This window comes from Electrophorus electricus, chromosome 20, assembly GCF_041902795.1.
Source record: "Electrophorus electricus isolate QZ-2024a chromosome 20, ASM4190279v1, whole genome shotgun sequence".
Lineage (NCBI taxonomy): Eukaryota > Metazoa > Chordata > Actinopteri > Gymnotiformes > Gymnotidae > Electrophorus > Electrophorus electricus.
Window position 1 is genome coordinate 19561906 of NC_137516.1, and position 27225 is coordinate 19589130.

Here is a 27225-nt window from a genome sequence, read left to right on the forward strand (position 1 = left end):
AACACAGCCTTACTACATTAGACACTTAACATAAACACTGGAAACTAGGGCTGCATAATATTGGACAAAAAACTGACGCTGTAATATTTTTTCTGCAATATATATTGTGATATTTAACAAAATGCAGATATTTTCACCAGATTTCAACAGAAGTGACCAGAGATCAATGATTCAACATGTCATGACATTAATAATGCATGTCTCCTACCCTAAATAAGGTGAGTACCTGTCTGTCAGTGAAGAAGGTGGAGACTAGAGTAGATACACCTTTCCTGCACCTTTGTACTCATGGTTAAAATGGCATTAAATTAAGGGAGTTTCAATATCACATTAGAGACAAAATGGGTCATTTAACATTTTATTTCATAATTAAAATGTCTTTAAAGTAGTAAACATTATTCAAACAAATAAAATACAAATAAAAGAGCAGCTATACACCCGCCTGGTTACAAAAATACAACTTAAATACAACATTCTCATTTGCATGATCCTCCGGGGAAATGCCGTTTGTGAACAGCGACTTTTCAGCTCCTCGTTAATAAAGTGGAAGTGAGACTTATTTCTCATTTGGTGAAACACCGGCAAAGTCCGAAAGACTTTTCTGGTTTGGACAGCAACCCCCCCTCCACCCAAGCATGTATTATTAGTTTAAATCGCCGATATTTCTTATTTGTTCAGTTCTTATTCGTCACGATCAAAAATGCTGGATCACTGTGCACGCAGAAATGGCATGTTGCTCATAACAAGCAACAAACTCTGTGTATCCAAGTTTGGAGTAAAATAAATACTGGGCTGATATAATCTGCCTCTGGTAGATGTGGAAAATGACAACAGTGCAAATTTTACTTTTTTGTCAAGCAGCAAGAAATTTGTAGCCTGACATGTTTGAATTAATTTGCCTTAAGTGACATTGCACATCATTGCAAAAATAAAACTAAATTTAAAAAGTGCACGTCCTGCAATGTGACTATTGTGCATGCACACATGCACAATGCTGAAATTATATATCGTGCAACCTTAATGGAAATGTAGATGGCACTCTGTGTGCAGAACATCTGGCACAGCAGGACAATTCTCCAGATGTACAGAACCGTTAGCAGGCTGGAGCTGAAACAAATCAGCCTCCTCCTGGATTATGATTTCTGCCTCTCGCTCTCTCACAAACACACAGAAACAGTTCATCTTTTTTATCTATCTGGATTGAATTAATTCAATCAAACAAGATGTTATGAGAAAATTAACAATTCACATGCATTCATTTAGCAGTGTTCTGATGAAAGTGGCATAAATGAAATGTTTTAATGCAATGTTTTATATTGCATCTGTAAGTGGCATAAAATTAAATGCTACATTTGGCTGTAACTGGAATGAAGATCACCAGTGAGGTTCTTTAGGATAAAAGTCAATTTCGTACCCTGTAAAACATCATTAAATGCTTCTGTATCAGTAACAAGTAAACATGTGCACTGGATCTCCTTCTACCCGCCCAGAGCCGTTACCATGGCCGAGAGCACAGGATGAATGAATACCACAACACAACTCGCACAATGTACAATTTAGAACATGAAAAAATTGAATGAAAGGACTGGGTGTTGACCTTCTGCACCTCACGCTGTAGCAAAATGTTTAATCATTGTCATAGTGAAATCTTGATTTAGAAACATGTAATTTTAGTATTATATCTTACCAACAATGGTATAAAAACTTCTAACAATATTCTTTTATTATTTTTGTAAATATAATAAAAATAAAAAATATTGCAAATATTGCAAAATATTTATTGTTTTATGATAATTGTTGTATAATACCAACAATACAATAGTTGTAATCATTCTATAATGATGTGGTCTGTTTAAATAGCAGAAGGGACTGCATCATTTTATCCTATTCTTTTCGAGGACGAACATGAAAAGGTTTGTAATTATTCTCATTTGATGCTTTCAGGACCATAAACACACCCTTGGAGCTAAACCACTATAACAATCACAACTTAAACAGCAAATGTAACACTGGTCAGACAAATCCCAGCACGACATTTTCCTCTGCATCATGGAGCTCCTGCATTAGCCTAGCAATAATTCAACTATCTTGACCTTAACAGGCGAAACTCACTGAAGAGCCAGTCAGTGATCGCCTGTTGACAGCAACACCACTGCTGTGACTTCCCCCACCTGTATATAGAGAACAACATGACACAAAGAAACAGGTTTAAAGCCAAACCACACCATAAGCAGGCAGAAGAACCCGACGCTCCCGTGAGCCGAAACTACAGCAGCCGTACAGGGACGCATAGCGAACGTGAGCAGGCCGGAGCCAGACACAGAGGAGTGGAGAAGTGTCACCATAAGCCTCCACACCTCCTAACACCACAGACCATCAGTGTGCAGGCAAGCCTCAGCATGAAGCCCTTAGGGAGGGCACTGCCGCCCACCCCTGCCCCTCTCCAGCCCTGAGCTGCCACGCCCGAGCTCGTCCAACAGAGATGAGAAAGGCTTTTGTCAGCTCACTCTAAAAACGCTCGTGGGCTTCTCTGCGTCAACTCCAACTTTGAGCACCTCCTCCATTCCATCTATCATGCTTGACTCAGAAAGTCACTGCAGGGGCCAAACACACACCCCACAGCCCCTGAATTAAATTAGGACCAGAGCTGCTGTATGAAACATCCAATCAGGCTCAGATGTTGATGCCAGCCCCTCCCCCTGGTCCCCATCATGAGGTGCAGTGCATCACATAACCCCCTTAGACAAGCAGATACACTTCTGTGAGGGACTCCTACAGTACCAGTTCCTCTATTATATGTTCAGCAGGGAAAGGAAACAAAACTAATGAAACTGGTTGATTTGATTTCCCTCCGATAGGTTTCAGATCCCGCTTGATTTGAGGCTTATTGTTTCAGCATTTGTGATATTTTTCTTAAATTACCCACATCAGATTGAGAGAGGCATGTGATGTGCAGCTCAACACTTAAACAGACAGATAATTGCCACCAAAAAAGGAAAACTGCAAAAGTGGCATGAGTAAAAGTCACGTGTGTGGTGTTTTACCAGTTCGGTGGAATTATCACAGCGCGGAGTGCTGGACCTGCTGCCACCACTAGCAGTCTGGATACAGTGTGTGTGCCTTACAGCAGAAATCCAGACAAGCCAGAGATGATCAGAGATGGTACAGACAAGCCATAGACAAATGGGGCCTCAACCACCATCTGCTGTTCATCTTAGTCGTGATAACAAATCAAAACATTACTTAGCAACACACTACAAAGGTTTTATGACAGACAAACTCAGTGAACAGGAAACAAAAACTAAATGGATAATTGGAGGCAGGTGTTCCAGTCTTCTAGTTTTGGTTACTGACATTTCATGACAGGATTCTTTTGCACCCTGTGGTGCATAATCCAGATTAAAGAGATCGCTGAGGACCCCAGAACAGATTAAAAAGATCGCTAAGGACACCAGAACAGATTAAAGAGATCGCTGTGGACCTCAGAACAGATTAAAGAGATCATTGAGGACTCCAGAACAGATTAAAGAGATCGCTGAGGACTCCAGAACAGATTAAAGAGATCGCTGAGGACTCCAGAACAGATTAAAGAGATCGCTGAGGACATCAGAACAGATTAAAGAGATCACTGAGGACTCCAGAACAGATTAAAGAGATCGCTGAGGACATCAGAACAGATTAAAGAGATCACTGAGGACTCCAGAACAGATTAAAGAGATTGCTGAGAACCTCAGAGCACATTAAAGAACAGCAAAAGGATTTTAAAAGGCTTGGACCTTCCTGACTCCACAGACAGGCACTCAGTTTACAAATGAGCATACTCTCTTCCACAGTACTACTCAAAGACACATTTACTTTTTGGTGTATGAACACTGCAAAACCAAAACCTCATCCCAACATAATTTCTCATCCCAATTGAAGCATGGTAGAGGTAATAAGAGGGTCCTGAGTGAGTGTGCATGAAAGCCTGGAGACACACACAGTTAGCAAACAATCAATTCCACATTCAGTGAAGTCCAAGTGGCTTCAGGAACTCCTGCATAATCTAAATCTAGATAATAATCTAAATCTCACGACACAGTAGGTCGTCATTTCCTCCTGTTCTAGATCATCATCAGGGATCTTAAACAGAAGAAATTCTAGCAGATCATTCAAGCAAGACAAACCCCCAAACCTGAGCAGAAGTCCTCCTCACTTCCTAACCTCTGTGCATGACTAAACATTTTTGTCTCTACACAAAGTGAGTTTTTGTCAGACATTCTTATCCAGAGTGACGTATATTTATCACTTCGGCACTGGTGTGTGCTCTGGGAATCAGACCCATAACCTCAGATAGGCACCCTGCTCTCTGTGCTCTCTGTGTCTGTCCATCACCTGAAACTAAATATAAGGGTTCAGAGAATGTTTTCTACAATGGCTCTGACTGTTTAAACCATTTGCTAACTATGCTATTGTACTGTAAAATGTAATGTGTGTTCTTGGGTAAAGATGATGTTATTTGTGTTTGTTTATTATTAAGACTATACTGATTTCGCATTCATGCAGAATTACAGATCATTCCAGAGGGGTTATTACATTTTTATATATATATAAATAAAACATGCATTCCCCTGAAGACAGTTATATAAATGTACATACATGCATAACTACACTTCTACTCAAATACTCCTTTATAAAGAGAATTAAACAAACAAAACATGAAAGCAGACTACATTCCTGCCTCAAACAAAAGAAAACATCATCTCATAGTCTGAGGTATTTAACTAAGAGAGTTTCTTCCTTTACAAACCCCTGTGCTGTCTGTGTTGCCTTTAGAGGGAGAAATGAGCTAGAAAATCAAAACACCTGCATCAAGTGGCTGAAAGCCGAAATTCCCTCCAGAATGTTTATATTCCTCAGATTGTCCCAAGTCTGACACAGCACAATTAAGTTAATTGCTCTGATCGAGATTTTAATCATAACTGAATTAGTTCTCAACTGTCAAATTACTCTTGAATCCTTAGGCATTTTAATGACATGTCAAGTCGCTGGCTCTTTACCACGCTGTGCTGGTCAGAGTTGAGGTGGTGGTATTTCCAGTCTGAAGTCGGTGGGTGGGTGGCAGGGTTTCTGTGGATCAATGCCTGAGTTTGTCATATCACGGGGAGACTAGCAGGCGGAGAAGCAGCCACAGAAACAGGTGAGGAGAGCCTGTGGCCCTGGACCCCCACCTCACCAAACACACACACACACACACACACACACGCATGCACACCACTGCATGCACACACGCATGAACGCAGACTCACACACACACACACACACACACACACACACACAAAACTGTATTCACATGCACACTCCCATCCAATTTTTCTGAAACCTACTTAACCATTGCAAAAGATAGTCAGATACCACTTAATGCCATAATCTGTACGTGTTGCACACAATCTCAGATTAGTTTTTCAGACTTAAGATGGCTGACCTCCAGAGAACAAGTCCCCCCACCCTCCTAACCTACCGTATCACCCCCCCACACCACCCACTCACCACCGCCTTTGAGACCACACAGGCACACATAGCTAGCATTCAATACACTGAACACACACCCCGACGTCAATTTCATGGGAAGAAAACCAAATCTCACTGGAATCATGTCAAGACAAGAAAAATGAAGCACTAACTACAGCATGTAATTTAGGTCACACTGGCAAGTCTGCAGCTTACTAGCATAACCATGAATGAGATGGAAAACGCATGAAACAAAGATAACTCCACCTAGTCAAAGCTGTTGGCATGTTTGTATCTTCCACCCTAATATTGTTTATTGGCATCTAATATCTAATGCTGTTTATTGTGCTTTTTTTAGCTTTGCAACTGAGGTCCAGAACTGCCACATCTGGACCAGCAGATAATTCATTTCATGCCCTGATCCAGTGGTTTTTATTCAAGCTGTCATTCTGCTTAGTAAAATGGGGAAAACACACACATACAACTGCATTAAGCACCTTAACACGTTAAAAAGGAGTCTGAATGACAATAAAAAAGGCATTTCAAACTCAGCGCTGATGCCAGGACGACGCTTGGCACATTAAGAACTGGGAAGAAATCTGATGAATCACAGGCAAGACTGTCATAAGCACCTGCACCACATGCAGAGCAGCCAATTCTCTTCCACTTAGCCCAGCTCAGGGTCCGCCAACTCAGGGTCCGCCCAGTTAAGGGTCTGCCCTGCCGACCAGAACATCAAGCCATCTGCTCTTCGCTGGTCCCAAAGCCCAGGCTCAAAGAGGCTGTGTCAGGACTCTACATCACCACAACCATGTGCCTGCTTGCATCTCAATCTCTTATTTAGTATCAGTTTCTGAAAGTATACTTTAGAACTCCCCACTATACTGTAGGATTATTTAGGACACCCACTATACTGTCGGATACTTTCAGTTTCAAAACAGTTGGCTTGATTTGTCATTTATGGATGAATATGGATGAATATAGATGAATCTTGCAGAGCTATTGCTTCAAGATGTTAGTGAGGTGTATTTCACTGTGAAGTGACTGACCTAGGCTGTACAGGGAGTTCCTCTCCAGTCTGACCTCTATCTTGTCATCATTTTGAGATTAGGCTATCCTCAGAAGCACAGCAGAGCTCAGGCTGCTGCCCACAGTGATATTCAGATATCAGAGACTAATCAGCGATATGTCCTGTTTCTTCACAGCAGAACTTCAGTCTCTGCTTCTCTGCTGTTGACAAGCAGCAGGCCAAGGCTTCAGCTCCAGGACAATGCAGTCCACCTCATCATGGAGACACTGTGGTTCACTTCACCATGGAGACACTGTGGTCCACTTCACCATGGAGACACTGCGGTCCACTTCACCATGGAGACACTGCGGTCCACCTAACCATGGAGACACTGCAGTCCACCTAACCATGGAGACTCTGCAGTCCACCTAACCATGGAGACACTGCGGTCCACACCATCATGCTATGGAGGAAGATTCCGGCAACAGAGTAGTTCTCGGCTTTACGCCCGCGCCCCCCACACGTCAGCCCTACCCCCCCCCCATCTACATCCCACACAGCTCGTAATGTCCACGCGCAATGGCGGAATTACAGGAAGAAGATGAGGCTGTGAATGGTGTAGATCAGGCCATGATTGGTGAGTAGCAACACCACAACTCACGCCGTTACAACGAACGACGGCTACTCCCAACTTCGGACAAGACTGCTGTACTAAATACAGCCATCCACCAGGAGCAACCTTTATGCCTCAGGGTCTTACTGTTCCCATGACAACAAGTCCCAGCACCTAATTGGTATATCCTTATATATCACATCTGCACCACCACATATCCGGTGTTCAAGTCTCATACAAAATCTATCCATTAAGCTGCAGACGTGGACATTATATGACTACAAAACGAATTTAATTTGAGTAATATTAGCTGTATTAATTTCTCAGTGACACTTAATATCCCCCCAAAACTCTTTTAATATGATAGGAAGCCATGTGTTTCAGCAGACTGGAGGCATCACTGAGCCGCAGAGACCAGCACTGGACTAGCTAGACAAAGTGTGTACTGGACTCACCACATGCAACCGAACTCACTAATGGATGATTGCTCAAGAGCCTCTTGAGGATCCACTGACATCCATTTGAAAGATGAAGGCAGCACAGTGAGTGGATGTTTGAGTGAATGAGTGAGAGAGTGTACAAAGAAGCAGACAGAGTATTCATTCAGTTTACTTAGGCTACAGTAGGAAGAGGGGAGAGAGGGAGGGAGAGAGAGAGAGGGAGAGAGAGAGAAAGAAAAAGACAGAACAGAGAGCTTGCAGGATTCTGAAGAACAACAGAGTTCAGGTTCGGATGCCAGCTCCTTCAACTTCTCTGGCCTCTCAGGGGAACCGCGATCACAGCAACCCAAGCAACCTGACACCACCTAATGTGTCCTCCCCACTATCATGAGAAGCCATGACTTAATGAAAGAGAATGAAAAATAATTTTATCTACGAGACAGATGAAGAGAAGCTTCAGAACTTCACACTGGGAGGACAGAACAATGACATCACAGAACTGTTCTGAAGACATTTAAAGTGCCAGACTATTTCATACTGTCAGTTAAATGACCAATATTACTTTTGTTCCACTGCAGTTTATTTTAAATACAAGTGAAACGTTTATGAGGAAAACTGGACGTCATGTTGGTTAATTGTATTATAATTTTCGTATTGGTTATTTGTACTGCTATATTAATCTTGGAGAAGGCTGAAATGTAAAAAGCACTGACAATTTTCTAAATAAAATAGGTGAACAAAATCTGAGAACAACGCACAATGTAACCCCTTTAAAACCTTAAGAACAGTGGAGTGTTGGCATGTGATATGCTGCTTAATGATTGGAAAGAACCCTCTGCGAAGTCAAAAATCTACCACCTAGAGGGAGAAGGTGCTAGCACGCGCAACTGGAGTTACACAGAGTAAAGAACCTCCACTTTCTGCTTAAATGAACACGAAACACCGTAAACACAGATGCAGGTAAACGTTCCGGCAACCCGTGACAGGCGGCGCGGGTCGCATCACCCCGGGCATACGCGCGCCCTCCAAACCCACCATCGGAACACAAAGCCACGCATGGCTTGCAGTTGCTAACTGAAGATACTGCAGTTGTGACAAAGAATAGCTGCATGCCCAAATATATTGCATGATGCCATTTTCATTCATTTCTAACGTGCAGATTCAGGCACTCGTGCGTGAACAAGCGGAGAACAGCTGCAGCGTTATTTCACGCCCCGTACAACATTTTGAGTTTGAGCTAGCTATGTGCTGATATGTCTTTCGTCTGTTATGATATGGAATAGCAATCTCTACGCCTAAATCAAGATGGCAGGCACTAAATATAGCTTCTAAAAGATCTAAAGAAAACCAAGAGCAAGACGAGTGACTGGTGTGAACAAATAACCCCGAATGTAAGCACTAAAATGGGAATGTCTTACCTTAATAGCAAAGGAAGCAAGATACCTTCTTTAAGGATGCATTTTTTGTTTACCCACTTCAGCTGCGGACTACAGCTGCCTATTTTGGGAAGTGTCAATTCAACAATAACGGTTTCATCCAGACCAAATATAAGTAATTTTTGGGAAAACAAATACGCATAATATCCCGGTAACAAGATAAGATCTAGCTGTGCCGTTATTTCCTTCTGATAAGCATGGATCTTAATTCATCTTTCGTAGAGCAACATGGGTTTTGCCCAACGACAGACAATTCTGATGCATCCATTTTGCTCAAAAACACTTCCGCGCATTTGATATTCCCAGAGTAAGTCAGAATCTTTGCCGTGCAATTTCTTCTGCCCGCAATCTATCTTTTGCAGAGAGGATGGGAGTACAAATAAAAGCACAGAAGCAGGTTTTTCTTCAGCATCTAGTACGGAGACTCGGAGGGCTCAAACGTCGTTAACTATTCGACCACAAGAGGGAGTATAGAGCACGTGCGCTTTTCTTATCGTTAAACTTCAAGTGCTTTTCCTTTCTTTTTCTTTCTTTCTTTCTTTCTTTCTTTCTTTCTTTCTTTCTTTCTTTCTTTCTTTCTTTCTTTCTTTCTTTCTTTCAAGGTCGTGTATAAATGTAGCTAAGGTCATTTTCCACGGCTGCGATAAATTCCTGAGCACACGAATAACGCTGTTACAGTGGAAAACTAAATGTATGATTACAACCTAAGAATTCTAGTCTACTCTCATGTCCTCTGCGTAATATAGCTTTATACAAATGTAGCTTTTTAAAAATTATATTAATCTATTTTTTATAGCTTTCACTACTTTACATATAATAATAATAATAATAATAATGATGATGATGATGATGATGATGATGATGATGATGATAATAATAATAATAATGAACCTTTAGCACATTCAGAGCCCTCTAGAATTCTGTTCTCCCTCTTAGACTCACTGTACCACCATATTAATGTGGTCACATGAGGGTTAGGGTTAGGATTAGGTTAGGGGTTAGGGTTATGTTAGGGGTTAGGTTAGGGGTTAAGGGTTAGGATTAGGTTAGCGGTTAGGGTTAGGGGTTAGGGTTAAGGGTTAGGGTTAGGGATATTCAGTAAAGGCCATTGAAAGTTGCCACACCAGATCAACTAATGTCCAGTTAATATTATTTTTCATCCCGCACCACATATGCTCACTTAAAATGCCCCCCTTCTAAATAATGTATGATATGTGTCTTAAGTCTATCCAGAATAAAGCTGAACAGCTAGGGTTACTTTTCCTGTTTATGATACTTTATTACTTAGCCTATTTAAAACTACAGTGAGGAAGTTTGAATGGATGCAGGTCACATATAGACATCTGTAGATCACCCAGTAACTCTTGTAATTACATTCCTTCCAAATTATTTTCAATTTTACTGAATAATGCATAGTGTTTACTGAATAATATGCCTTTAAATTAAAAAAAAACTTAATCAAAAGCTTGAAGGTAAGAGGTTAATTCTATGGCTATTTCCTTCTTAAAAGCAACTTGAAAGTTCTGAATATCATTATGTTTGTTTTATGAGATTGTTATTTTTGTAGATTGTAATATTGTCCTGCTGTGAGAACAACAGTAGCACGTTGACATGGAAGTCCAAAAGCACTCTGTTTTCTATACTGACACATCGCTACCATCTGAAATGGGATAAAAGCAACATATGGGGGAACTAGATAGGAATTAGCCCTCTTCTTATGTGTAGTGCTCCCATTTTAGGGTATTCAAAGTAAGTAAACAAGTTTACATAACTTAAAAGATCTCATGTTTGATACATGATTGCAAATCCTTTAGATAACTGGCTTAAGCCAGTTATAACCGGTGTAGCTCTACTGGGTCTTCAGCACAGATAGTTTACTGCTAGTTTTGGGGGTCTTGTGTCTGCCAATACTATTTGTAAAAAGTGCTGTATTTCCTAATTTCCCTCATTTGTACATGCACTCCCTCACATATTTCCAATTCAGCCTCATAGCAACTGTTTGATATAAAATCCAATTTACTGGAATATAGTGTGAAACTAATGAAAACTGTGCCATTACCCTATTATGTACTGATCACACTGTATTTCATTTGTAATATAACTACTGTTTGATTCACAATTTTTTTAACAGCCATCCAATGTCAGCCATTTCATTTGAGTGCTCTGTTACCTAAAAATGAACATCCCTTCTCCTTGAATTAACAGCATATGAGGTAGAGGTTAAATAAAAGTTATTGACTAATGGAAGTGCTATATAAGTGTGAAGAGGTTGATGTATGAAGACACGCCAAATGATACGTTAAACTGAAAGCAGTTTAAAGATGAGTTACTGCAGCAATCTGAATGGTGATGAAGTAGACACACCCAGGGAACACTGATAATATAAGAGCAGATGGACAGATGAAATTAGATAAAACAGATGAAAACATAGAGGTGATGTGAACTCTGGATTCTGTGCCATAAAATACAAAAACAAACATGAGATGGTTTGGAAATAGAGCTGTTTGTATTTCTGAACTGAAATGCAATATTTTATACATCACAATTAGTTTGCAAATCTTAATGACTGAAGCTCAGCACTATATAGTGTCATTTTATACATGAGTGAAAAACCTTTTTTCCCTATAATAACATTATAAAACATTATAGAAGAAAGGTTTATTTTCTGCAAGCATTCAATGTTTAATACCCATATAAACAGATGTGGCTCAAAGAAACATTTTTTCTTCTGTGTCTACAGTAATTGTCTTGTTCTGTGGTACATATTTTATGCCAGCTCCTTGCCTGCTTTGCTGACATCTGTGTTTGGCTGTCATTGGTATTGCATCTAAATATCTTACTTTGGCTTTTTTTTATATAAGCACAGGCTGTTTGTGTGTTGGCACCATGCAGACAAACACAGCTCTTTCTACTGTAGTCTCACCTTATAAACAGAGAGGTCATGAGTGTTGAGTATGAGTGTTGTATATAATCTGATGCTAATTGGAGTGACATTAAAGCTCTTTGGCGTCCACACAGGCCTTTCCAGACTCTTTTAACAGCTCCTTCTTTCTCTTTTCCTTTATTATATTTTTGAGCTCGTGCTTTTTATCCTGCAATACAGAAGCTTCCCTTTTGATTTTTTGAAACATGGAATCTATTGCAAAATTTACTATATTGCCCACTCCTACATGAAAATACTCAATATTGAGATGATGAACTATATATTAATGGGTAAAAAAAAAAAATCAAATTTGGTGGAATTTCATTTTTGATGCAGAGAATTACCTTAAAGTTACCTCAAAATAAAAATGTAATTTACAGTAGTCATAAATGACCATATCATCTTTAAATATGACACGGGTTGCTATTACCTGACACAGGAAGACATACTTTTAGTCCTACAGTGTTTATGCTGTAATATTTTGTATTTTCTTTTTTTTTTTTTTTTTTACAGCTAAAGTCATCTTTTGCAGAACTGAATGACTGTTGATTCACTGTAGAAATCAGGGTGTGACTAAACAATTTAGCTGGAGATTTGTTCAAAGCTGGATGTGCTGCGTGATTGTATTTTCAGTTTCTACACTCTGCCTCCATCTAGTGGATGCTGTATGAAAAAAAAGCACTAAATACTTGAGCTAGTACAATTTCTTTCCCCAGATTATTTTATATACTAGTATACCGTTTTTAAAATATATGTGGACAAGAATATCAAAGTACTGTAATTACACAGAACCAACATCTGTTCCATTCTAAAAGTGTTAAATAATTTGTAATACCTCTTATTACACTCATAGTGCCAAAATACATATTCATAACCACAGCAATAACACCACCACAGAAAAGATCAGAGCTGTTTGGAAAGATAATGTGAAGATAATGGACACTTTCCTTTCTGTTATGTTTATTTTTCACATAGAGAAATTATAGACACCTACACGGTAGATGTACATACATTTATGTAGTTTTATACACACACGCACACACAACTGACCACATAAAGGACCAGTTGCCTGTAGATCCAGCCACAGAACAGGTGTACAGCAAGTCAGTGTGGCTGGGCATCAACAGCACCCTGAGAGTTTCAATGGGTGTTTCAGGAGCAGTAAAAAAAAAAAAAAAAAGAAAGAAAAAAAAGTCAATTCCTGAATCAGATCAGTTTATGCTGGTGCGAAAGTTTATTAGAGACAAATCAACACATCTAATATTGTTTATATTCTTTGATGATTCAATAAAACAAAAGTGTTTGTACACAAAACATCAGTCAGCATGGGAGAGAAAAGGCAACACGTGATGAGGGCATGTCAGCTAGATGGCTAAACACAGCTAGGAACTAGTTTAGTTGTAATGGTACAGTTCAATTTTATTGTTCATGTAGCTCTGATGTACTCCCTACATTTAGCTGAAAATACAGACCAACATAATTAACCAGAATAAAGAATGGCCTTCACTGGAGAGGTTTTTTTTTTATTATTATTTTTTATTTGTTCAAGGACAGTTATGAAGTCAAAAATATCAACTTTTACACATCCAAACAATGGAATCACATCGACATACTGAACACAATCACTGGAGACATGGTCGAGAGATCACGGTTTCCATCAGAATGCTGAAGTCAAAGCCACAGGCACCCAGGGCCTCATTGCGCTCTAGGAATCAGTCCCACCACACATCCTGTGGTCTCTACAAGGTATTTTACCAGCTGAGAACCTTCAGGTCTGAGCCACACAATGGAGCTTTACATCGGATTCAATAACTGGAATGCTTAGAGAAAAAAAAAAAAAAAAAAAAAAAAAGAAAAAAAAAAAAAAAGAAAAAAAAAGCATATACACAAAAGGAGGGAATTAAAGGACCAGCCAAGTTCCACCATAAGATCGAAGTTTGTGAACATCAGATGTTGGCTAATCATATGAAAAAAATTCTGCTGCAATAACTTGAACATTTTAAATTGAATTCACAAAACAATATTGGAGAAGGGGCATTAGAAAGTACAATGACTGTAATAAGTGGACACATCATTAGGGCTTAAAAGAAGGACAGAAAGAAACTCAGGTGTAGCATAGATCTTTCTTGGGGTTGGGGTGAGGACCAAATACTTTCAAGAAAAATGAGTGCAAGATGAATTTTTAGCCAATACTAACATCATCTGAAGGCCACAGGATGATCTTGTGTAGTGGGGGACACCATAGACATCTGCCAACACACTTATCTACAAAGCTCAGCGACACAAGCAGCAACTTTTAGAGAACATCATACACAGTCTAGAGCTGTTTTCAGAGTAGCCTGGGGATCAAGACCAAATCTTACTTCAACAAACGAGAAAAACTAACCACGTATAGAGAAGGAAATGTGGAATGCTAAACCTCATGCCTCAAATATAAACATTTACATGCTGCTATATGTATATACATAAACACCCAAACACACACACCCAACACATTATTCTGTCCTCAAATTTTTAACCAATCAGAATGCTCTGACAACGTAAAATCAGAACAACTGAGACCAATTGGATTTGGGTATAAATAATGGTGTTACAGTAACTGAGATGAGACCATCCTAAGTTACAGATTTGGATCAACTAATGACCATTTACGTAACGATGGCAAGTCCTTGTATACTAATGACTTTACAGATGAACACAAGACTAAAGAGTGAACAATATTCAAAATTGCCAAGCACTCTACGGCCTGACTTGTTCTTTCCATAATTACAACAGATGCTGAGTTCTTACATGTTTGCATACAGTGTAATAAGAATGCTTCAGACAATTTCATCATACTACTATGCAGGAACACATTTGTTGCAGGTTTCATTTTTGTGTTTGACAAAACAGCACTCACAGCAAACTATACAGGCCTACAGAAGTTCAAAACTTTCACAAAGTACCAACTAACCTTTCAAGGAGCTCCAAAGTCTGGAGTAATGGCTAGTCTCTGTGTGCCAGGTTCACATTGATGTTTTTCATTCACACACACACTCACACGCTCACACACACACACACACACACACACATATTCTCTTTTGTATTTATATGTTTATTTGTACATTTCAAATAAAATATTTAGGAAAAAAAGAAAATAAATAAAATACTAAGTTCTCAGACTCTATTATGACAGGTGTGGTATCTGGACCGTGACACAGCTGTTAATGATTTCTGTGTCCTCTGAGGGGTTCTGTAGTTTCATTCAGATCTGCAGCTGGAGGTGGGGGTTGTTTTAAAGTTCTGAGTTTGATATATACATGCATTCCTTAAAGAACGTTGTATACATGTCTCACTCTAAAGCAAACGATGGTTAAAACAGACACACAGGGGAAAAAAATACAATTAAATAATTTACTAAAGTATTTACATGATTGAGCCAGGTCAGCCACCAGAGCCACTTGCTTCTTTGCAGAGTCTTCGCCTCGCAAACGGTGAGCTCTCTATTCACCCATTTTTACTTTTGATGTCTAAGAAATCATAGCAAGAAAAAAGTATATGTGAATACAAGTATGCAATATTTAAAATATTAACATTACATAAAACAGAACAGTTCAGCCTGTAATTCTGGTTCATGTCCTAAGAATTCACCACAGAGAGCACATTTACACAAGGACCTGGTTTAATTACATCGGTTTAATAACCTGCACCGACCTTGATGGAATGGTTTGATCAACATTAACTATGCATATCAGATCGATATACAGCCTCTGATCAGGAAACTATGATCTTAAAAGATCGTAAATTTTCCAAAGTGCAGTCATATGCTGATGGCTTGCATTTAATGTGAATAAGAGCAAAGAAAATAAATTAACTAATAAAAGGATTTTAAAGTGCAGTGCACAAAGTTCAGGAGAGGTCATGCACTGGACTCTGCATTTAATAGGTCAACACCACTGGATGCTTACTACACCTGTCTAACACTGCCTTTGCATATAGGAGGAGCCTTCAGAAGAATCTTCAAATACCGAGATAGAAATAGGACAGCAATGAGATCAGAATAAGTGAAGTTCCATGCTGCACTTTAAGGAAGTTAATCCATGTGTTGCAATAGACAAGATATAGTTTCCAGTCACAAGAAAACCTCATCATCCTATCCCCTCCTTTATATAATATATATAAAAAATTTTAAAAAGTTTTTTTAAACACACACACACACACACACACACACACACAGTGTATATACATACCTGCAAGATGGCTACAATGACACCAAACAGCCCAATGGCACTGCCAAAGATTTCGACAATGAGAATCTTAACAAAGAGGCTAGCATTCTGGGCATCAGCCAGGGCAGCCCCACTGCCGACGATACCAACGCAGATGCCACAGAAGAGATTGGAGAAGCCAACTGTCAGCCCAGCACCAAACATGGAGTATCCTGCAAAGAGCAAAAACCATCTCACCATGTACTAACACACAGAGTAAACCACCTCACCATGCACCAACAAACACACGTCCAATTACTCACTCACAATCTCCCCACGCCCCACACCTCCAAACACTCACCAACACACACCCACCCACAGAAAACCACCTCACCATGCACCAACACACACCCACCCACAGAAAACCACCTCACCATGCACCAACACACACCCACAGAAAACCACCTCACCATGCACCAACACACACCCACAGAAAACCACCTCACCATGCACCAACACACACCCACAGAAAACCACCTCACCATGCACCCACACACACACCCACAGTAAACCACCTCACCATGCACCCACACCCACACCCACAGTAAACCACCTCACCATGCACCCACACCCACACCCACAGTAAACCACCTCACCATGCACCAACACCCACACCCACACCCACAGTAAACCACCTCACCATGCACCAACACCCACACCCACAGTAAACCACCTCACCATGCACCAACACCCACACCCACAGTAAACCACCTCACCATGCACCAACACCCACACCCACAGTAAACCACCTCACCATGCACCAACACCCACACCCACAGTAAACCACCTCACCATGCACCAACACCCACACCCACAGTAAACCACCTCACCATGCACCAACACCCACACCCACAGTAAACCACCTCACCATGCACCAACACCCACACCCACAGTAAACCACCTCACCATGCACCAACACCCACACCCACAGTAAACCACCTCACCATGCACCAACACCCACACCCACAGTAAACCACCTCACCATGCACCAACACCCACACCCACAGTAAACCACCTCACCATGCACCAACACCCACACCCACAGTAAACCACCTCACCATGCACCAACACCCACACCCACAGTAAACCACCTCACCATGCACCAACACCCACACCCACAGTAAACCACCTCACCATGCACCAACACCCACACCCACAGTAAACCACCTCACCATGCACCAACACACACCCACAGTAAACCACCTCACCATGCACCAACACACACCCACAGTAAACCACCTCACCATGCACCAACACACACACACACACACACACACACACACACACACACACACACACAGTAAGCCACCTCACCATGCACCAACACACACCCACAGTAAACCACCTCACCATGCACCAACACCCACACCCACAGTAAACCACCTCACAATGCACCAACACCCACACCCACAGTAAGCCACCTCACCATGCACCAACACACCCACCCACAGTAAGCCACCTCACCATGCACCAACACACCCACCCACAGTAAGCCACCTCACCATGCACCAACACACCCACCCACAGTAAGCCACCTCACCATGCACCAACACACCCACACACAGTAAGCCACCTCACCATGCACCAACACACCCACACACAGTAAGCCACCTCACCATGCACCAACACACCCACACACAGTAAACCACCTCACCATGCACCAACACACCCACACACACAGTAAACCACCTCACCATGCACCAACACACCCACACACACAGTAAGCCACCTCACCATGCACCAACACACCCACACACACAGTAAACCACCTCACCATGCACCAACACACCCACACACACAGTAAACCACCTCACCATGCACCAACACACCCACACACACAGTAAACCACCTCACCATGCACCAACACACCCACACACACAGTAAACCACCTCACCATGCACCAACACACCCACACACACAGTAAACCACCTCACCATGCACCAACACACCCACACACACAGTAAACCACCTCACCATGCACCAACACACCCACACACACAGTAAACCACCTCACCATGCACCAACACACCCACACACACAGTAAACCACCTCACCATGCACCAACACACCCACACACACAGTAAACCACCTCACCATGCACCAACACACCCACACACACAGTAAACCACCTCACCATGCACCAACACACCCACACACACAGTAAACCACCTCACCATGCACCAACACACACACACACAGTAAACCACCTCACCATGCACCAACACACACACACACACACACACAGTAAACCACCTCACCATGCACCAACACACACAGTAAACCACCTCACCATGCACCAACACACACACACACACACAGTAAACCACCTCACCATGCACCAACACACACACACAGTAAACCACCTCACCATGCACCAACACACACACGCACACACACACAGTAAACCACCTCACCATGCACCAACACACACACACACACACACAGTAAACCACCTCACCATGCACCAACACACACAGTAAACCACCTCACCATGCACCAACACACACACACACACACACAGTAAACCACCTCACCATGCACCAACACACACACACACACACACACACACACACACACACACACACAGTAAACCGCCTCACCATGCACCAACACACACACACACACACACACAGTAAACCACCTCACCATGCACCAACACACACACACACACACACACAGTAAACCACCTCACCATGCACCAACACACACACACACACACACACACACAGTAAACCACCTCACCATGCACCAACACACACACACACACACAGTAAACCACCTCACCATGCACCAACACACACACACACACACACACAGTAAACCACCTCACCATGCACCAACACACACACACACACACAGTAAACCACCTCACCATGCACCAACACACACACACACAGTAAACCACCTCACCATGCACCAACACACACACACACAGTAAACCACCTCACCATGCACCAACACACACACACACAGTAAACCACCTCACCATGCACCAACACACACACACACAGTAAACCACCTCACCATGCACCAACACACACACACACACAGTAAACCACCTCACCATGCACCAACACACACACACACACACACAGTAAACCACCTCACCATGCACCAACACACACACACACACACACACAGTAAACCACCTCACCATGCACCAACACACACACACACACACAGTAAACCACCTCACCATGCACCAACACACACAGTAAACCACCTCACCATGCACCAACACACACACACAGTAAACCACCTCACCATGCACCAACACACACACACACACACACAGTAAACCGCCTCACCATGCACCAACACACACACACACACACAGTAAACCACCTCACCATGCACCAACACACACACACACACACACACAGTAAACCACCTCACCATGCACCAACACACACACACACACAGTAAACCACCTCACCATGCACCAACACACACACACACAGTAAACCACCTCACCATGCACCAACACACACACACACAGTAAACCACCTCACCATGCACCAACACACACACACACACACAGTAAACCACCTCACCATGCACCAACACACACACACACACACAGTAAACCACCTCACCATGCACCAACACACACACACACAGTAAACCACCTCACCATGCACCAACACACACACACACACAGTAAACCACCTCACCATGCACCAACACACACACACACAGTAAACCACCTCACCATGCACCAACACACACACACACACAGTAAACCACCTCACCATGCACCAACACACACACACACACACAGTAAACCACCTCACCATGCACCAACACACACACACACACACACACAGTAAACCACCTCACCATGCACCAACACACACACACACAGTAAACCACCTCACCATGCACCAACACACACACACACAGTAAACCACCTCACCATGCACCAACACACACACACACACACACACAGTAAACCACCTCACCATGCACCAACACACACACACACAGTAAACCACCTCACCATGCACCAACACACACACACACACAGTAAACCACCTCACCATGCACCAACACACACACACACAGTAAACCACCTCACCATGCACCAACACACACACACACAGTAAACCACCTCACCATGCACCAACACACACACAGTAAACCACCTCACCATGCACCAACACACACACACAGTAAACCACCTCACCATGCACCAACACACACACACACACACAGTAAACCACCTCACCATGCACCAACACACACACACACACAGTAAACCACCTCACCATGCACCAACACACACACACAGTAAACCACCTCACCATGCACCAACACACACACACAGTAAACCACCTCACCATGCACCAACACACACACACACACAGTAAACCACCTCACCATGCACCAACACACACACACAGTAAAACACACACACACTCAAGGCCACATCTTGTGACATTACATCCTATGTTTAATTTGGATGCGTTTAATTAGGAGTTCATTTGGTTTAATTTAGAGGCAGATTGAAAACGACTGGGTCTTAATCTGCTTATCTGGTAAACACCAGAGTGTGAGGGGCAGCATTCTCACTCACGCCAATGAACATATTTAGCAGAGCAATCGCAGCAGGCTATAGGGTCTGTTCACACCCTGAGGAGACTTTGAAATGAAAAATAAATGCTGCAGTGCCCTCAAAAGCTGATTTAAACACACCTGCTTGGTAGTTCCTCGCTCCAATTGTCTCTGGAGTTGTACCAGAAAAGTTCTAGGACAGAGAAGAAACAGTACAACAACAACAACAACAACAATAATAATAGTGGTGAAAGTGAAACGTACTGAAACAGGAAGAAGGCAATATAACTTTCACAGACCAATCTCAAACACTGCTTTCAGCACTCTCATTAACAGGTTCTGACTGGACCCACACTTTTTTAGACTACTCATTAATTAAAGGCATTTAAAAAGCTTACCTCTGCCATATTGCTTATAACAATTGCCATGATGATCCCATAGATGGCGACAGCTTCACAAAAGATAATACTGCAAACCCCAAAACACTTCATATCAGCAACATTCACATGAAATTAGCAATGTGTGTCACATCAGCGAAGAGTATATTTAAAATATATGAACTAAAAATCTCCTACCTGACAAGGTTCTTGGTCTTAATTCTAGGGGCCTTAACGCCACCTCCAATGATGCTGGAACCAGTTATGTAGATGCCCCTACACACACACACACACACACACACACACACACACACACACACACACACACAAAGACACCAGGCATAATGACGACCAGGACTGACCCTTGCAGTGATGCAAGCCCTACACAGGTCTGGGGTTTATGGAGGACATTCAAAAGGACAAAGTAAAGGTCTGTTTTCCAAGCATTAACTCTCATCCTAGTTGAACTGAGACAAGTGGAGAACCTTCCCTAATGTTTTTGCAACTTCATGGATGATTCTGTCATTGACCATATTAAATAAAAAATGCTGACATGATGCACAACACTTCTGGTGTCTTTTTCCTTCAAGAGTCAGAAATACTTATCACATCAATGCACAACTGGAAGAGTACACTGTGAAAATAAGCAAAAAAAGCAAACAAAATAAGGGGCCAAATGTTTTGTGATGGCGAAAGATCTGTTGGGAATACAAACCATGGGTCAGTATTATTTGAGCTGAATAAATATATTCTACTGGATGAAGGAGTTTCACCACTTTCAGTAAAGATGGGACTTCAACAATCTTACACATCTTAAAATTCCACCATGACTTCATTAAGAATGGGTCACTTGTGAAATATGGAAAGAGGAAATAGTCTGTGCTCTCACCAAGCTGCTCCGACGACAGACAGAGAGATGGCCAAGCCGATCCCAAGGTTTGCCCACATAAACGGGGATGTTTCTGTTAAAAACCTATAACACACACATAAAAAAACGTAATACAGGTGCAGAAAAAACAGAATATAGACCATTAAATAAAGCGAATTAAAATAATGTATTATAATGATGTCATTCTCTATCTCTGTAATTTGATCTGTGAAATACAAATGAACACAAGAACTGGAAAGCACAGTAATAAAAGCTGTCCTACTCTCACTAATGCCCACAAATTTGATGTTTAAATTCAGCTCTCACCATGCTACATCAAAGCGAAATCCAAGGTCAAAGATTGTGTAGCAGATGCCTAGCAAGAAATATGAAACAGAAATTGCAAATGTTAATACCTCAAGAAAAACATACATATTTGGAATCATTACAGAACACTAATATAAGAAAAAAGCTGTCTGATTACTTCTGTGTATTGCGAAAATCGGTATGACTTGGTTAACTGAACAAAGTCTGTCCAAAACCATGAAGAAAAACTCTTACACTATTCCACATAAAAGTTCTTTAAAGGCACTGCCACTGATTTAAAAAAAATCAGATACCGGCGACAAACTGAAACAACCAAATAACGAAAGTATAGGTAAAAGAATGCAAGATTAAAATAATAAAACTTGCAAATAAAAAACAATGCAAAACGTCAAAATGCAGCTAAGAGTTTCATAGATCACCATCACGTGAGGATTTCCCGGTTCCTCATTTAAGATAACGCACAAAGGCTAATTCTTAAATAGCTATTTACAACTAGAAAAACCTGTGTCGCAGAAAACCCATTTCGACTTAGATTTAACTGATCAAAAAACGTGTACATAAGCCATAGTGCATGTTTGCAGTCCTCATTATTCGGGTGCCATGCCCGGGTTTTGGTGTTAAAGCAACAGTAACGCTAACGTAGACAAACGGGGCAATGAAGACAGACGTGCCCACCATGACTGCACACAAACGGTTTATATTACACATGAAACCATATCACTCAACCACCTAGAAATAGAGAAAAACGACCCCCTTATGATTTAGCTCCCTATACAATCGTTAAATTGTAATAAATACTCTATAGTTAGCTGCGTGTGCTACTGGCGGATCGGACCACCATGCAAAAGTTGGCTAGGTTATCTTAGCTAGCCACAAACGCGGTAACGCTAGCTAAGTGGCTAGCTAGCAAGTTCTCTCTACAGATAACAGACAAACTCCTGGCATGTATACAAAGCTTTTAATATCAGCTCTTCAGTTCTGAGCAGTGCTTTAGCTAATGCTGTGAGGAAACGTTAGCAAGCTAACGTTAGGTGAGGTAGCTTAGCTAGGGAACAGAAAGACAGTGGCAACAGATAGCTAGCGAACAATTAAACTAACAAGCTGTTCGAGAAATCTTTAAAATTTTAAATTGATTTTAAGTATAAATTGGAAAATATGACCGATGATTATACATCGTCGAAAGATGAATGGGAATGTGACAGTAAGCCAACATCTCTCACCGACGACGAGGATCGTAGTCCAGAAGGCCGCAGTGACCCCGGTGTAGAGAATGGCGTGTCCGTTCATCATCCACGCTACCAAAAGCGCCAGTTTTCCTTAAGTTAGCTAATAGCTTTCACACAAATAAACTTGCAAACTTTAATGTCTTGAAACGTTAGCTACTGCATAAACAAACCCAGGAGGGCGACTGCTACCTTCGAAACGAGAAGGGAAGCGGTCAGCTGATCACGTGAACAGCACGACTGGTTCACGTGACTCATGCTCAAACTCGGGATACGTTCAAAATAGTTTGTGGAATATGTCTGTTTCCGAGTTGCAAAAGTAACCGCACGCTACGAGTTTTTGAGCGCTGTGCAAACTTCGAACTTTAGTCTTGTAGTGTCCAAAAAACAAAGTTGGTTCTCACCCCCAACAGAATGGAGAACCACCAAAAGTAATAATAAAACGATTTTGAAGACCCCAGTGCGCAATGGGAAGTTATGAATAATAATCATTATTATTACACCAACCATTCCCGCCTATTGAATTTGCATTGATCGCATATGACAATGTATACTTTTTCTCTAATACGCTTTAAAAGACAATATCTCAACAGCGACAGCACATATAAACAAGCGTTTTTGCGTGGTTAAATCTATAGACCAGATGAGAGACTGGCAACCCACTGAGAAAATGGAACCGCCGTAAAGAATAATGAACAGGCCTATGTAATTCTCTGTGATAGCTGTAATAAAGTTGATTTGTTCAATTTTACTCTTTTAATTTGTTAATTTTTACCCACTTCACCAGTCAGAGAATCCCCGCTGGCAATGACTGAAACACTAAAAGGGGGGCTCTTGAAGATAAGGCCTGAAGTCAGTAATGCACTCACCTAGCTGACCACTGTTAAATAGTTATAATTAGTATATCATACCGGTTTAGCTACGCTAACCTATCTATTTAACAAATGTCCAGTATATATAGGCTTAGTGTTAGGGTTAACTAGCTAGCTACTGACTTTCCACTGTTAACTGGGCAGCCGGTAGCTAGTGGTATCTAGTGGTTTAATGCTTGCGGTTTAAATGCTTGGTGGACATTTGATTGTATGGTTTACTGAGCTGAAAGCTAGCTAGCTACTTTACTGGGTATGATTCTGTGACCTGCTGGGCTTGGAGGTCTGTTTCTAGTTTTGGTTAAAGGGTCAAACTGCATGGTCTGCCCAGGCCCATAGCGAATTTGCTGGGCATGACTCTGTGACCTCTTGGGCTTGGAAGTCTGGTTGTAGTATTATTTAAAGGCATAAGTTTAAGTTTAAGTTTGGTTTATTTGTCACATACATAGTCATACACAGTATAACTCGCAGTGAAATGGTTGAGAGTGCTCTGTCCAAACTGAGGAAAAAGAAAACGGGTGCATAGAGAAATATATATTCTATATATGTACAAAAATATATTAACAATGTATGTACAAAATATGTATATTATGATTATATACACAATGTACAATGTATATGGTTGTGTGTATATATATGTAAACAATGTACAGAATGTACAGATCCACAAAGTGCATGAAGTGTGCCCTGGCCCAGCACTACTTTGCTGGGCATGACCGTGTGACATCTTGGGCCTGGAAGTCTGGTTGTAGTATTATTTAAAGGCTCAAATGTGAGGAATTGTGCCCAGGCCCAGAGCTACGTTGCTGGACATGAACGTGTGACCTCTTTGGCCTGGAGGTCTAGTGTTTCCATTATTTAAAAGTTCAAATGGCCTGAAGTATGCCCAGGCCCAGAGCTACTTTGATGGGCATGATTCTGTGACCTCTTGGGCCTTGAAATGTAGTGCTTTGAATGATTTAAAGAGTGAAACAGTCTGAAGTGTGCCCATGTTTAAAGCAACCTTGCTGGGCATGACTGTGTGACCTCTTGGGCCAGGAAGTCTGTTTCTAGTTTTATTTAAAGGGTCAAACTGCTTGAAGTGTGCCAAGGCCCAGCGCTAACCCTAAAGCCGCCAGGGACGGGACGAACGCGTGGCAGGTGGCGTTCATTAGGGACAGTCATGGAGGTGATGCTCACCGAGTTGCAGGCCATTTGGACCTGGCCCGGCCTAGATGTGAGTATTCAAAGTCAACGCATTTGTTTCAAAGTTCGGTGTAATTGCGCATGCGTGGCATGTGTGTGTGTGGGATGAGATTCCCCCCCCATTTTTGCCAATAAGCAAATGTAACAGTCGTTGCAAGGGGGGGCCCGCTAGAACCCAAGTCTGGGCGGGCTTAAATGGTTTAGTCCGAGGAGGGGTGCTTAAGTCTGGGCCCGAAAGGTTTGGCTGGTGCGCCAGGTTTGTGGAGGGGTACGTCCCTGGACCGTATAAGGGGAGATGGTGTGTGGCCTGGCTGGGTGAGGTTGCAGTTTGTTGGGCATGAGAGATTGGCGTGTGGTGCCCTGGAGGTGTGGTTGTTCCAGGAGGGGCAAGGTGGCGTAGTGTGGCTGGGTGAGGGTGCACTTCACTGGGCATGTGGTTGTGAGTTGGAGGCCCATTGCTTTGAATGACAGAAAGGGTCCGATTTGTTCCCAGGTTTAAACGTACCTAGTTGGGCATGACTGTGAGAACTCTTGGTTCAGGAATTCTGGTTGTAGTATTATTTAAAGGGTCAACCTGCGTGAAGTGTACCCAGGCCCAGAGCTACTTTGCTGGGCATGACTGTGTGACCTCTTGGGCCTGGAAGTCTGGTTGTAGTATTATTTAAAGGGTCAAACTGCATGGTCTGCCCAGGCCCAAAGCTACTTTGCTGGGCATGACTGTGTGAGCTCTTGGGCCTGGAAGTCTGGTTGTAGTATTATTTAAAGGCACAAAGTGCATGAAGTGTGCCCTGGCCCAGCAATACTTTGCTGGGCATGACTGTGTGACCTCTTGGGGCTGGAGGTCTGGCGTTTCCATTATTTAAAAGGTCAAATGGCCTGAAGTGTGCCCAGGCCCACAGCTACTTTGCTGGGTATGATTCTGTGACCTCTTGGGTCTGGAAATGTGGTGCATTGAATGATTTAAAGAATGAAACGGTCTGAAGTGTGCCCAGGTTTAAAGCAAACTTGCTGAGCATGACTGTGTGACCTCTTGGGCATGGAGTTCTGTTTCTAGTTTTGGTTAAAGTGTCAAACTGCATGAAGTTTGCCCAGGCCCAGTGCTAGTTTGCTGGGCATGACTGTGTGACCTCTTGGGCCTGGAAGTCTGGTTCTAGTATTATTTAAAGGGTCAAACTGCATGGTCTGCCCAGACCCAGAGCTAATTTGCTGGGCATGATTGTGTGACCTCTTGGGCCTGGAAGTCTGGTTGTAGTATTATTTAAAGGGTCAAACTGCGTGAAGTGTGCCCAGGCCCAGAGCTACTTTGCTGGACATGACTGTGTGACCTCTTGGGCCTGGAAGTCTGATTGTAGTATTATCTAAAGGGTCAAACTGCATGGTCTGCCCAGGCCCAGAGCTACTTTGATGGGCCTGCAAGTCTGGTTGTAGTATGATTTAAAGGGTCAAATGGTCTCCATTGTGTGTCCAGGTTTAAGGCTACTTTGCTGGGCATGTGATTTAGAGAGCGTTGGAAGTCTGGATCCTGTATTATTTAAAGGCTCAAATCACAAGAAAGTGTGCCCAGGGACGAAGCCACTTTGCCCTGCATGGTCGATGTGACACGGTGGGCCTGGAAGTATGGTTTCCCCCCATCTATCCATTCACTTGAAGCGGGTCAAAGTGCC

At 42.2% G+C, this 27225-nt stretch overlaps 2 protein-coding genes across 3 annotated transcripts in view; both read right to left on the bottom strand.

The window, feature by feature from the left end:
• The window catches only part of b4galt2 (UDP-Gal:betaGlcNAc beta 1,4- galactosyltransferase, polypeptide 2), an 84677-nt gene extending 75246 nt beyond the window's left edge, over positions 1-9431 (bottom strand). Inside the window, exon 1 of the mRNA XM_027021732.3 lies at positions 8971-9431. The gene's annotated coding sequence lies outside the window, so the exon portion shown is untranslated. The remainder of the gene's footprint in view (positions 1-8970) is intronic.
• A 3423-nt stretch (positions 9432-12854) lies between these two features.
• On the bottom strand, positions 12855-23747 carry atp6v0b (ATPase H+ transporting V0 subunit b). 2 transcript variants are annotated; one of them, XR_014118864.1, is made up of 9 exons: positions 23505-23747; positions 22285-22333; positions 21979-22062; positions 21288-21365; positions 21111-21180; positions 20854-20905; positions 16141-16331; positions 15321-15420; positions 12855-13042 (listed from the first exon to the last, which is right to left on the bottom strand). XR_014118864.1 is itself a non-coding variant. In XM_027021733.3 (8 exons), the coding sequence occupies exons 1-8, from the start codon at positions 23572-23574 to the stop codon at positions 15394-15396; spliced, it is 621 nt and encodes a 206-aa protein (XP_026877534.1). In that variant the 5' UTR covers positions 23575-23747; the 3' UTR covers positions 13123-15393. The 2 variants fall into 2 exon arrangements, 1 of the variants encoding a protein (XP_026877534.1); XM_027021733.3 differs by lacking the exon at positions 12855-13042 and having other exon boundaries at positions 13123-15420.
• Between the last annotated feature and the right edge of the window lie 3478 nt (positions 23748-27225).